Genomic DNA, 14,513 nt, shown 5'->3' with positions numbered 1-14,513 from the left:
TGAAGACTTGCTTGTGATAAGCTCTGAAATATTTTCCTTTTTTTTAATACTTGGAAGCTTTTTCACTTGCACCTTTGACTTGGGGATTTTTTCTTTCTCTGTTTCATGGAGTTTCTCCAATGTTCTCTGCAAGGAGACGATTGCCTGAGCAAGCCCAGATCCAACAAATCCACCAAGAGAGGCTGCCTCATTTTGTGACCTGAGCCACAAGCAAGGATTGCAAGTACTTGGCTTCTCTCGCATGTTTGAGTAACAACGAGTACCAGTGAGAGGTGACAAACTGGAAGCGTTAGTGACGGAAGTCTAAGAGCTACTGTGAAAGAGGATATGCTGCACCACGAGCTTTCTCGTCTCTTTTTGCCAGTAGATCTGGTTACAAAGGCCTGGAAGGGACAGCAAATACTTCCCAAAGCCAAGGACAGTTGCAACCAGTTGCCAGACCTCCTTAACCAAAAGGGAGTCTGACAAAAGCATTTTATTTAGAGGCTGGGTTCTGGCCTGCTTCCACCTTACCTGATGGTGGTGGCACGTTTGATAATACAGAGACACAGGAGTGCACGTGCGAGAACTGTGCAGTTTGTGCAGTGGACGATTTCTCCTCTTCATGGATTTATTAATATTAAAAATGCGGGTTATGCCTCTTCTCAGGGATGTTATTATGCAGAGCTGTACATCTGATAAAACCATATATTGCCAAGACTTGGGATGTTATGCCTTAGTTCAGTGTTTTTCTCCAGTTCTTAATTACATTTTTTCTGCCTCTTCACTCACTAAACTTTCTTTGCCCCTACTCCTTTTTACTGCTTATAAACTGCATGCACTACAGTCTTATTTCCCCCCCCTCTTTTTATTTATATATTTATTTATGTATTTATTCCTTTCTTCTCTCCTTTTTCCACTCTCTTAGGTCGTGCATTTCCTTCTCAGCATCTTGTGGCATCTTATCTCCACCTTTAAAAAAGATGAAGATAAAAAAAATTTTATATAAAGTTTTAGAATGTTACAGAGGTTTTTCTTCCTGATGTGCTGGACCATTTCCTCCTTTTGCAGCATGCTTTTATTTAATTTATTTTTTTCCCAATGCACTATACAAGGAGGAGTGGTCTAAAAACAGAGGGAGGGCGAAGGACCACAGGAGCCCAAAGACCACCTTTGTGGTGCCCCCTGTGTGTGATCCTCCCTCTTCCAGCAAGCTATGAAAGTCAGGGAGCAGAGCTAGCTCCCCTTGCAGAGGATTTTTGCCAAATAGCACTAGTCTACTGTCTGGTTTTAGACATTTTGGAAATAGCTAGTTTTAGAAAAAATAGCACAGGATGTCAGGGCAGTTACATAGTTGAGGATTTTGTTTCCACGGGCCACAAAATGACCCTGTGCTCCGTGTTTTACCTGGCTGCTGCCATTAGGGCAAGGTCTCCCCTGCATCCCAGCCATACAAGTGCCATCCGCAGTCTTTGCTTCTGGAGCTGGGACCCATGGGAGGAACCTTCTCCTTGACCCGACCCGCAGAGACCGAAGCGAGAAGGCTTTGTGCCGAGTGCTCAGCATCTCAGCAGAGTTGATTCTTTTGATTGTGTTGGGTGCTTGTGAGACACCATCTCGTCCAACAGCAATAAAGCAAAGACGTTTCAATTTCCTCCTGGCGGGGCAGCCTGTCGACTATGTGCAACAGGCAAGGTAGTGACAGAGTAAGGGAGAAACCTGGCTTTGAATGCATAGTTTGAGAGAGAATTTCACAGGGAATTTCACAGGGGAGGTGTGCAGCTTGTCGTAGCAAAGAAGAACACTGCTTTCCTCCTTGTGGGTCCTATTATTTCACCTATTTCACCATTTTTATTTTATTGTTTGGCTTGAATGCTTGTCTGGTTGAAAACCTCATGCAGTTGGTCCCCAAGCCAGTCAAGCTGTTGCAGTAACACCATCCCACCCTGCTAAAGTCTGCCCCCCTCCTCTGTGAAAACTCGTTTGCCATGGGGAGGAGAAGAAATGCTGCCCCAGCTGAAACTTGAAATACCAGATTACATGAGAGAAACTTGAAATACCATAATCTGGTGTTGCTTTCTCAGGAGAGCAATTACCGTGTATGCACACATGGACAAGCACGCACGAACACACACATGCAGATCTCTCTCTATATATATCTATATATATATCGCCATACAGTAACCTGCCATATAATTATTATTTTTCAGCCGAGGACTTCAGGCTGGGACCCTTGATTATATGGCTGTGTATTTGTCACGGATTTCCTATGCTGTTTTGGGCCACTTGTCTGCTTTTCTTTTTGCCTTTTTCCATAAACAAAATATGAATAGACCAGCTTAGCAACTAGTAAGTGTTTATGAAGATCAAAAGCAATAGATATCCTTGGTAATATTTGTTTTCTCACTTTTTAAGAGATAACATAGAAGGCTTTCAGAAGCTAACATTTTTAATTGCTTCTCCAAAAGCCTTCAGGCTCCCAATGAATTTTGGCTGAAGTAGGGTTGTGATGAAAAGCTTGAACCTGTAAGAATCCTTTACAGTGTCTTAAATGTACCTAGGCCTCTTTATTTTTTTAAACTATGTAATGTTAAACTATTGTCTTTGAAATGGCTACTGCTCTGTTGCCAATTCCTGATATGGAACTGTTAGGCTAAGAGGGAGGCAGGATTTTTGTTTTAGTTCAGATTTTTTCCCCCAAGGTTTCTATGGTCTATTCAACCTAGTCCCACCTCTCCTTCTACTAATTCAAGAAAGAGATGGTACCTGCTGAACATTAAGTACCAAATGATTAAAAAAAATGAACAAACAAACAAACAAACCAGTTTTGAAACTGTATCCTTTTTCTCTTCATCATTGATAGCAAGTGTCAGAATCCCATCAGTTCATTTCCTGCTTAGAAGCATATTTCTGCTTTCCCATATTCCTACAGGAATTAGACTATTTCTCCACTTATAGACTATTTCTATACTTATTTATAGAATTGGGCAAAACTTTACCAATATGTCATAAGTAGGCAAAAATATTTGTATATTAAAGCAGAATTTCCCAATTGTTTCAGCCAAATACAATTAAAATTCCCCTCCCCATCTGTTGGAACTGTCTGAATTGTCTGAACAGCAAATTTTTATTTATTTCATACTGTGCTTATGGTGGTATTGTACCATTCATTGTTCACCAAGCAGGAGAGCCATTTGTAGCTGGAAACTCTTCTTTCCCTACCTTGCTTCAACATATCTGTATGAATCCAGACATTTATTTTCTTTTAGTTAAAAAAAAATAATAAAATATCTAAGATTTTTTTCTTTTCAAAAGCCCTCAAATTTTAGTTTTCAGTTCATATGAAGGAAACTTTTATTTCAGTTTGGCCACCGAAGCAAAAAAATCAATTATACTCACAGTTCTAGCTCTTTTTCCAAAGAAAACAGCCAAAACTTAAATTTGGTCTTTAATTATATATTTGATTCATCCCCATAACAACACTTGACTTCAAACAATGCAAGAGCAGGAGGAAACTTGCTCTGAATTCCTCTCTTCAAAGGGAAGAACTCTTTCAGATACCATGTCAAGAACACTTTCAGCTGAAACCTAAAAAGATAACAATGGGAAGATGGAATACAAGGAGCTTTAGCTGACCATGGTGGTAATATCTCATTACTGAGGGAAAGCTTCTAAAATTGTTTTTAAGCAAATCTCCCTACATTTGGGAAGGGAAAGTTGGCTTTGCTAGATGGATTGCTTATTTCTTCCTCCAATCCCCAACTTTAATATAAAAATAACTTCTCATAATTGTAGGAGCAAAATATTACTTGCTCAAAATTATCAAACAATGGAAACTCATCCTGTTATCTGCCCCCAAACCTGCCCAATTCCTACAATCAATGAGTAGAAGAGAAGACAGCATATGGAAATTTTAAATACTGTACTGCTCTTGTGACAATTCCTGCAAGTGTACAAATTAAATCAATTAAAAGTACTTTAACCTGTGCACTGTCACTAGTTTGTTACTGTTCAGCAAATTGCTATAAAAGCACTGGGATTTGGGTGCTTTGCCTGATGGTTACGGTTGGGCACACAGCTCTGTTAGTGGTAGAGCTGTCCCTGATCTGATTCTTGTTAGATTAGCCCTAAAACCAGACTCTAGTATTTTTAGTTAGGAATAATTATGCAGAAAGCCAGTGTCAGGATCACTGTGGTCTTGTCACATCCACCCACCCCACCCCACCCCACCCCACTTTGTTCTGTATTCCTACTTTTTGACCTCATTTTTCTTCCTCATTGCTTATTCCTATTTGTCTCATCTCAGGTTATGCCTCTTTTTCTTGTTTCTTCTTTAATGGAACAGATTGATATTTAGGGCTATGTCTAGAGTAGAATAAAAATTGAGTTTAGTTCAGATGTAGGTTGACGTTAGTTGGCCAACTACAGGCTACTTTCAACCACTTGTACAGCGTGGCCACCATCTGTTCAATGTTCAGACAGTAGGAGAGTTTATGCTCTTGGATAGAATTTAATTTGCTTTTACATCTGCTGAAATGGGTAGGTTCTTTAGGTTTTACTTGGCTAGGTAGTGCTAACCAATCTACTCAAGCCTCAGTCTTAGATTGGAAAAGTTGAACGATTCTAGAAGTTCTCCTTATGGTTTTTCAGGTCTGAGGATGAAAACATGGTCTATTATAAGCCTTGCGTAGGTTGATGAGTAAAATTGCTAGATGAGTAAGTTGCACGATGGAAAATATCTTACATTTTCAATAGTGGTGCTCTAGGCCAGGTTTCTTTGCTTGTGTTACTTCTGCCTGTTGCTACCAGTATACAGAGCATCAATGGAAACATGTAGCTCTTGATGGCTTTTCACACCATTGGAAGGAAATGAGGATGAATGAGATGAGAAAGGACTCCAAAGTATTTCATTTTCAAAGATCTTGCTGGGTTTCATTCTCGTAATTTGTATATTGTGTGAAAGGGCTGGAAGCAAAGGAAACCTTGAATGACTCTCTGGTGTGTCATCTGGTGGTAGGGCAGGGCCAGCTGAGGTAGATGCTGGTGGATAAACCCCATGCTTCGTGGCCGTGAAGGGGCAGCGTCTACACGTCTGTTGGCTTTGATGTCACTGACTGTTGTCCTTTCTGTGTTTTGACACTACTGAAGGTGTTAAATTACTGTCAAAATACAGTCCTCTCATTTTCCATGCTTTCAGAAATGTGACACAACCCTTGCAGTAAGGATGGTTAATGAATTATATGTAAACAAATGTGAACACAAGTAATTTATTAGCTGCATTTAGAAGGAACTGAGTCCCCTGGTGTGGTTTTGGTTGGCAACCCCCCGCTTCGCTGCAGGCCAGGCCCACAATGCTTCAAGATGGTGCCTGGCGCTCAGGCACATGTACCCACGGGATGAGCCATGGGGCAAGCCATGGGGTGAGCAAGGGAGATCCTTGTGGGCCACCACGGCCCACCAGGCCACCTTCGGGCGAGCTGCGGGTCTTGGCCACCTAGCCCTGAGGAGGAGAGAAAATGTCTGGAGGTTCGGCGAGCTGGCGGGGGGGGCTCCATGCATGGATGCCCTGGGGACACCACCCCCCTGCCCCGCTCCCCTCCTGCCTGGGGCCGCTTGCCCCACGGGGAGCAGGGCGCAGGATGGCGGCCCGAGGGGGCTCAGGAGGAAGGAGGGAGGAAGAGGAGGGCGGCGGGGAAGGGAGGAGGCGGCCGGGCCACCCGCAGCGCAGGGGGCTTTGTATGTAAATGCCTGCGCGCCCGCTGCCGGCCCGGGGGAGCGCCTGGCCGGGGGCCGGGGGCCGGCGCCATGTCGCGGGGAGCCTGAGGAGCCCCGGCGGGGCCTGAGGGCGGCATGGGGCTGGCGGTGCTTGCGCCGGTCCCGCGGCCGGGCGAGGCGCCTGCGGGCGCTCCCTCCTCCTCCTCCTTCCCCTCCTCTTTCTCTTTCTCCTCCTCCTCCCCGTCCTCCTCCTCCTCCTCCTGCTGCCGCCGTGCCGGGAGCTGCCGCCGCCTCTCCCAGCGCCCGGCGCGCTGCGATTCGGGTCATAACCGGCGGCCGTGGGGTTTTCCTAATTTGTTTGGGTCTTTTGTGTCGCGGCTCACAGTTGGCTAAGCACTGCTAGGCTGAATCGGGCTATTGTTTGGGATCCCGGAGCGTTCACGCTGCAAATCCTCCCCCCCACCCCCCCTCTTTTTTTTTTTCTTTTTCCTTTTTTTTTTTTTTTTTTTTTTTTTGCCTGAGAAGCCACATAATGTGCCTTTCCTCCCCACGAATCTGGAAGCTATAAGCCGGACCGCTTGCAAATGAAGTGTAATGCATTGTGGGACGTGTGTAAAATTGGATCATTCGAGGGGGAGAGGAAAAAAAAAAGGGGAAGGGACCTGCCGCCCGCGCCCTAGAAGAGGTGGCGGCGACATGGGCGCAGGTTGCGCCCCGGCGGTGCCGGCGCTAGGCTGATGCCAGGCGTCGTGTGTCCGGCGAGCCACGAGGCCTGGCCCGTGCTGCTGCGGGAGGATTAGGCTCGGGCATCCTCAGGATGAAGAAGACGCGGAGTACGACCTTGCGGAGGGCCTGGCCTAGCTCCGACTTCTCCGACCGGGCCTCCGACCGCATGAGGTCCCGCAGCGAGAAGGACTACCGGCTGCACAAACACTTCCCACCAGCTTTTATTTCGCAGGCATCACGGGGCTACATGACATCAGGTTTGTAACATAATTTGCGTGTGTGTGTGTGTGCGTGTGCGTGTGCGAGCCGCTTTATTGCGAGGCGGCTGCGGGATGCGGGTGTGCGGCTCCGGCAGGGCTGTGGCAGTAGGTACGGAGGGGAGCCTGCGACCGGGAGCGTAAGTTGTTATGAATAATGCACAAAAAAAGGAAAAAAAAAAAAAAAAGGCATACATCCACCATTTTGTACCTCAGCAAGATTCACAGCAGGGCCCTCGCAATATGGTGTTTAAAATCTATTAGTCGGGTGAAATAAATGCATGGGAGAAATGGTCATGTCTCTCTGCCGTGCAAAGGCAGAGAAAAATGACTGGGTGCGCAGAGCATGGAGCCCTTTGCTCCTTTTGTGCATAAGAGCATGTGCTGGATATTTACTGCTGCCTCACACGGTCTCCTTTTAATGCAGTTAGCTCTAGTTTAACTCATTGCGCTGGAGTGTTTTTCTGCTGGGGAAGGAAAGAGGGTCACCTGTGACTGCAAACGCTCTCTCGCCTTGCTGCAGGCTTTCCAGGTTTCAGCTGTGTGTTTCTGCAGTGGCAAAGCATGCTTTGGTGAAAATGACTGTGAATGCGTTTGCATTCATTATTTGAGGTGTAGAAGGGGAGCAGAGCCGTGTATGTGGGGGAACGAACGCACGCGTGCATGTATGTCCATCTGGTCGTTGCTTTCAAGGGAGGCTGTAGGGAAATAATGGACACTGCACCAACATGTTTGTGCATGGGGAGGAGAGAGCACAAACAAAACAAAAACCAGCACAGGGAAAGGCAGGCATCAGGGAGAGGCTTGGCCTCAGACGGAGTGCTGGTGCAATTTCAGAAAACCTCAGTAATGTTAATGGAAGCAGCTCCATCCTGAAATGCATCTTAATGGCCTTGGAATCCAGACATTTCATAAACACCAGAAAGAAGACTTGGGAAAATGCTGATGGGGAGGGGGACGGGGGCAGAAAATCCTGGAAACCTCCTTTGTTGTTCTGCTGCCTGCTTATTGTGACGATCGGACATAAGATTTCATTACTACGATGTCAAATTCCAATTTATCATGAAGGCACGTTTTCCCTCTAAGGCTCAATTTAGGTTGTGTAGGCAGATTCCTTTAAAGGAGAAAAAGAGGGAGCGGGAGAAAACGAAGGTATTTATTATGCATTACTGAAAACGTTTCCAGTCCTGTCCCTCCCCCCCCCCCCATTTCTGCTGCGAAGGTTGAGCCAAAGATTGTGGTTGTCAGTTAAATGCTCGCTTTACTATCTCTGTCTCTAATAAACAGATCTCTTTGGCCAGGATTGGTTTCTCGTGTTTTAAAAATGTCTTGTGACCATTCTTTCATTAACCCCCAAGCACAAGGGGAAAAATAATGCATTTTTATTGAAAAAATCTGCCTGTGTAAGAAAATTGCGCTATTTTGGCAGTAGTCATTTTGATTTCTCCCCCCCCCCCCCTTTCCTGGGAAGCCACGTATCGAGAGGAAATGACAAGTATAATTTATGCCTGAACAGCTGAAGAAAACGAGAATGGTCGTGTGTGGGGGGGGGTGTTTGTTTTGTTGGTGCTGCAGGTTCTTAAAGCAGCTACAAAGCCAGATCTGACCAAATTGCAAAGGTTTTGGTCGTTCTGCATGGATGTTCTCATATTCGTAATGTAAAGATACAATGCTGTGTCAGTTCTGTTGAAGTCAGTACTTCAAGGCCTTTCTTCCAGTGTGGAAAACCATATTTAAAAGAGAAGGAGCTCACAGGAGCGTTTTGTGCCAAGTGGTGTGGGGTTTGCTTGTTTTTAATTCTTCAGGGAAAATCTTGGGCTCTGCAAAAGCTTTATCTTGGCAAGATTGATGCAATCCAAGTAGGTGCTCAAGCACGAGTGATCTTCAGAATGAGATGTGTCACCCTGCATTTTTTGGCTGATACCTGTGTCTTTGGGGGCCCATGGTTATTAAATGTGCTACAAATGTTTTAAGGTAATCTCTGGACCCCCGGAGTGCTGTATTTATGAATATACAACGCGTTGATTTAAATTGCAACAACTGAAGAAGGACAAATGTCATGTTCGGTTTGAGCAACCTGCTCAAGTTGTTGGAGGGATACTACATTGAAAATTAAAATCAGAAGTGCTTTAAAGGGGACCTGGTTGGCGTCTAGCTGGACATGCGGTTGTTCTCTCTTGATGGGTAGTTTCCACATTGATTTATTTTTAAAGGATTGTTGTCCACTGCCTTTCCAAATATTCGTTTTGGGAGGAAGGGCTACTGTATCTAAACACTTCTGGGTACCTGAAGAAAACTCTCTTCCTCGCAGGAAACCTGTAGGAAGTCTTCTGGCATAGAAGTTGTGGGGATGGGGAATACAAACACGTTCTTTGTCACCCAGAATGTCCTACGGGAGAAAGTGTCCTGAAACACATGGGCTTTTCAGAGGGCTGCATTCTGTTTATCCAACCATTTAACCTCATCACCATTAGCATTGTTGTGGTTCTCTTTTAATTAGATGCCGCATTGTTTGGGGTGGGGGTGGAGGGTGGGAAAGAAACCTTGGGTTTTTGCCTCAGTTACTCTGGTTAGGAAAATACGAAAAAGCAAACAGTCAAAGGGCCTTCAGTAAGATGCTAAAAAGCTTGAAACATTAATATTATGCAGAATCATATGTACGTATATATACATTTCTTTCAGCAGCACAGAAATACCGAGCAATGGTGTTGCAGTGGAGCTTTTGGGGGGGAAAATGCAGCCTCTAAGCAGAACCCCGTTTGCAGGGGAAGTGCAGACCTCCTGCTGGCGTGGTGAAGCAGACCCGGTATTAAGCAGCCTTTTCAGTAAAGCTGAGTAAAGGACCAGTGTGGTATTTATTTGACAAGAAGCAGCGCTGGTGGTTAGCAGTCACATTTTCAATACTTTGGGAACAAACTGCCCATAATTGCAGAAAATTACTGCGGATGCAGATGCAGTTCATGCGAAATTTAGAGATTGTTTGACAGATCAAGGGAGATGGGAGTAAGGAGGGAAAAAAAAGGGCAGGGAATTTAGAAAATCACACATTTTTACCGCTGAATAATCTCTTGATACGTGCTATTAAATGTGCTGTACTCGAGGGTTTCTTTAGGCCTCCTAGCAACCACGAGGTTCAAAGGCCATGCAAGGAGTGCATTGTTCATGCTGAATATTAATTTCCCAGTGGAGGGCTGACTTGGAAAAAAAACACTGAAAAAGAAAACTACAACAATGTAGAGCTTTGACCTTGCGTTGAAAAGAGATGTTGAAAAGTTTGAATCCAATAAATTTCATATAAGTTGCTGGAAAGGGGGAGATGTACTTGATGTTTTTGATGGATTGTTACTTAATTGAAGGGGAAATAAAGAAATCATATAAAACTGCCAAGCAGAATAAAACTTACTGGAACTCAGGAACGAGGGCTCCAAAAGGTCCCATGAAATAATACCGTGTAGCGTTTGAAATGTCAGAGCTTTCTTTTTTCTTTTTCTTTCCCCTCCTAAATAAAGAAGGGAAATCCCGGATTTTCTCTCGGTGGGGAGACAAACTGCTCACTGTGGTTGACCCAGGCGTAAAATGTTACCAGAACTGAGTAGTGCTCTGCAGAGAAATATATATATATTTTTCTTCTGCAGCTTTTGGTGAGCTATTTTGGCTGAAGATCTTGGTGTTGGAGGTGGCGTGTCAATTTGGGGTGGGGGCGGCGTAGGGTGGCAGTCTAGCACATGCAGAACGAAGGAATGTCTGAAGAGCTCTCCACAACGGTAAAAGCTAATTCTGGAGCTTGCTTATTTGAAGGTTACCTTCCAAAAAGTTTGCAATGCCTTTATTGCTCTTTGCTATAAAATTTCCTTGCACGTGTTTCAGTGCTCTGAAGTTGAGCGGTGAAATTCAGTCTCAGCATTGCTGTGCAGCTCCCGGAGCTTCGTTACCCAGCTGAAGCAGAAGAGAAAGGCGAGAAAGGAGGTAACACTGACCAGCTAGCCGACTGATGTTATCTGTGTGCAAATTAGGATTCCTAGGAGGAAGAGATACCTCCCTGTGTTTCAGGAGTGTTTGGTGGAAGGTCTAGGGCTGCCTCTTCAGCCTTCTTGAACAGAAAGAAGGACCTTGAGAGTCAGATTAGAGCAAATTGGAGAATCCTGAGTCTCTTTTTTGCCCCTTAGCTTCAACTTCTGACTCTAATAAAAATTAATATTTGGAGATAACCGTGCATGATCTGAAGAAGGCAGTTTAACGTAATTGAGAAATGACAGATCTACACAAAGCCTTGGAGCTTGTTCAGTTCTCCTGTCCCTCAGTTCAGTTATCTACGGGAATATGTTCTAGCTCGAAAGTAGCTGTATTGCAATTAATATTTAATGGAATAATCAGGATTGCATCACCTTCTTCTTCTCTCCGTGTGGCATTAAGAAACACCTTCCAACTTGTCTGCTTAACAGTAATGTGATCTCTTTGCCTCCCAGAGTTCTGAGTAGCTTAGGCTGTCTTAGACCAGTCCTGGAACCATAAAACCATAGGAGCGGGTGGGTGTTGGTGGCATGCAGAGCTCCTGCCCCTCAGCTCCTGCCTTGCATCCTTTGCTTCGGCCTGTGCTGAGCTGGGAACCCAGCTGGGTGGCTCCGTTCAGTTACTTCAGGGCTTATGCTTGCCTTATTGCTTGGGAAGCTGCTTCTGGGCTGCCTTTGCCTTCCAGTCCATTTTGGCCCCTGGGGCATCCGCTTACCTGGGAAGAGAAGCAGGAGCTTTCACTAGGTCCTGGTCAGGGGAGAGAAGGGCCTAATTCTGCTCCTGGCTTCAGACCACACAAACTTTGCATAAGTTCATTGGCCACTCATTTTTTTGCACCATTTTCAGCTAGTTTGATTTCCCCCTGTGGTTTCTTGCCAGAGGGAGTACGAAACACATCTTGTCTGACCAACCTTTGCAGAGAGAGCCCTGGTTTTCACTCCTGTGGTTGTTGGTTCAGTGTTAACTGCAACGCTGTCATACCTGTCAGCTGCACCACTGTCTGCAGGCCTGGTCCTTTCCCAGCAGGTACCAAGATGTTTTCTGCATATCCCTGACTCTTCACCCTTATACCAAGCTTTGGACAGTGCATGGGCTGTGCATCCTCCCAGCTGAGCAAGCTGTACTGGAGTACCTGAGTCCCAGCTGAGACCTGTGAGCAGGGGGATCCAGAGCAGCTTTTTTGTTCATGGCAGTAGAAGTAAAATCCAAGAGGAATGAATACAAGAAAGAAACAGAAGGCTGTGTGTGAGTCTGTCTTACCTAGACTTGCTCATGTTTCCATCTCGTTTCAAAGCGCTCGTCCCTGCAGGGCTAAGTTTCGGGTTGTTTTTCCTCCCCAGGCTCCATCACTGCTACCAGGATCCCTCTCACTTTCACAGGCTGTGTTGGCTGTGCTCAGCCGCGTGAACCTTGGGCCAGGTCAGGGTGCACAGAGGGGCACCAGGATCGGGTCACCAAAGGGCGTTTGTGCAGAGTTGTCATCCGCTTCTGAATCGGAGTGCGTTTCCAGGTGTGTTTTCCTGCAGTCCTGTGACTGAAGTAACTCATTATATGCAGACTAGACATCGCGATAGCTCACTGATGGTACGGGAGGCTCCTCTTTCAAGAGCAGACAACTGCTCGGAACAAACACAGCACTGATTCATCACGAATAGCTCCCAGGCTGTCACAGGTGCAGAAGCTACACTTCGCCTTTGTTGGAAAGTTTTGATAAACCCGAAGGGTGTTGAATATCTGGCCCTTTTGGAATCGAATTGCAGCCACATCTTTGCAAAATGCATCACTTCTTGGAGGAGGCTGCAATGTGAGGATTTTGCAGATTACCCTGGTTTAGGCCAGTGACCTGTGCAATTGTGAGCAACAATAAGCCTTCGTTTGCACAGAAATGAGTAAGTGGAGAGTAAGCTACCATCTTTGTAAGGTTCTGTTTACGGTTAAAGGAAGTGTAAGTAGAATCAGGTGAGAAGAATGAAAGGAAGATATTTTTCTAGGCATGCTGTAGAAATCCTCCAAAGACTGGGGTTCCTTTTCATTGTTTTGGGGAGGTTCTTTAGGGTGACTTTCATAATCCATAGCATTTTGTAGAGTGTTACCGTGAATAGCACTGAAGCTGAGTCAGCCTCCTGTCATCTAAATGCTGGGCCATGATGCCCAGCCTGTGACTGAAACAAAGCAGGGCTGGAAAGTATTTTCAGGTGCAGTTTATTCCTGGCTCTTCCTCCTCAACATGCTCTTACCTGGCTGGAAAAGGCCAAGCAGTATTAGAGCCGCAATAACAAATTGTCAGCTGACTTAGAGCTTGTGTAAGAATTTCTAAATTAAAAGAAATACTTTTTTTTCTTGAAAAGTAAAACAATACATTGCATTATTTTTAAATGACCAAGCTACCACTAAACTATCAAAACTGGATATTGGATGCTTCGGTGGAGTGGATGTAGATCTGGGCTTAGATGTTCACACTGGATGCCCTTTGTAAGAAGTATCTAAGAAATACTTGATGCAATTCTGTCCAACCAGTGGGTTTTATGTGCACCAGAAAAAGGAAAAGGAATAGTATTGGTAGAAAATGAGACCTAAATGGGTACTCTACCAGGGCTATTTTGTATCGTGCTCTTGGACAATATGTAGGCACTGGGATGATGTTGTTCTTGCACAAACAGGCTGTGGGGAATGGGAAGAAAGGAAGACCCAACTTCATAGGAAGCGTATTTGGGCACGCAGCGCGGTGGCGTGGGTAGCGCAGTCTAGTTTAGACAGAGCCCTGGGGTCTGTTGGCAGCTTCTAAAGCACTCTGCGGAAGGTAACTGAAAAAAAAAAAAACAACAAAACTTATTTTCTGCAGGCTTGAATTCACTGTAGAAAGCCTAGCAAGTTCTCCTTGCCCCTTCCTCCAAGAGATAGTAGGAGGTCCAGGAGGTGAGGGAGGTGATCACAGTTGTGTCACTGGTTGGCTTTGCTTTCTGCAGCTCTTGAACCATTTCCGCAGCTCAGTACACTTAGGTGGTCATCTGTCCAGTAGAACTATCCTTTCTTTTGTGCTGCCAGGCTGCCTGTCACAAAAGGGGCACTGTCGCAACCCAGGGCTTGAATTGGTAACAGTGGGTAAGAATGAACATCCAGAACAGGTGTATTCAGTGTGAACAGACAAGTCCTCCTTCTGCAAATTATGTTCTCCCTTCCGTTCAACCTTTGGACGCCACGGCATTCACAGGAATTTGCCATCTCTCCTTTGTGCAAGCTGGAAAAGAAGCCTTGCTAGTGCCAGCAGTAAATGATGTGGAGTGCTTGTTGTTATGTACTGTTAGCACCTCTACCAGGTCAACCAACTCCTCACAACCCAAAGGTAGCTCTGCTTTTCAACACATCGTAGAAGACGCGATTATCGCAGTTTTTAAATTATAGGAGTGGTTCCTGTTCCTTCAGTAGGGAGCAATATCTGTAGGGAATAGCTAAAACGCACAATTTATTATTATAAAAATCAAGTTTTAGTGTTGAACAAATATATCTCGATGGTTTTATTAGTTCTGATAGGATGTGAAAACAACACAAAAGAGTAAGATGATGGGTAGCAAAGAGCATCTCTTGTACCTCACTTTGGGCTCTGTCCTGTGCCCGGTGTGCGGGTCCGTGAAGCACCTCGTGCACCCATATGCAGGTTAGAAACCCATGCTTAGTGGTCTCAAAGCACCTCTTTCTGCTACCGTTTTCTGTCCCAGTTGCATCATTTACAGGGAGAATTGAATGGCCCTTTGTGGTGAATTTGACCTCGGCATTTTGAAGCACAAAGAATATAATAGACAATTCAGCAATCCTTACTTAATGTGG

The 14,513-nt window shown here is 45.2% G+C and overlaps 1 protein-coding gene across 1 annotated transcript in view; it reads left to right on the top strand.

Moving 5' to 3' along the window:
• Positions 1–6,240: 6,240 nt before the first annotated feature.
• STOX2 (storkhead box 2) overlaps positions 6,241–14,513 on the top strand; it is a 75,689-nt gene continuing 67,416 nt past the window's right edge. Inside the window, 1 exon segment of the mRNA XM_035557923.2 lies at positions 6,241–6,677. Coding sequence (XP_035413816.1) covers positions 6,512–6,677 — 166 coding nt within the window. The 5' untranslated portion in view covers positions 6,241–6,511.

Source organism: Cygnus atratus, chromosome 4, assembly GCF_013377495.2.
Source record: "Cygnus atratus isolate AKBS03 ecotype Queensland, Australia chromosome 4, CAtr_DNAZoo_HiC_assembly, whole genome shotgun sequence".
NCBI classification, from domain to species: domain Eukaryota; kingdom Metazoa; phylum Chordata; class Aves; order Anseriformes; family Anatidae; genus Cygnus; species Cygnus atratus.
The sequence above is the reverse complement of the archived record's forward strand: the minus strand, read 5'-3'. Positions and strand labels throughout refer to the sequence as shown.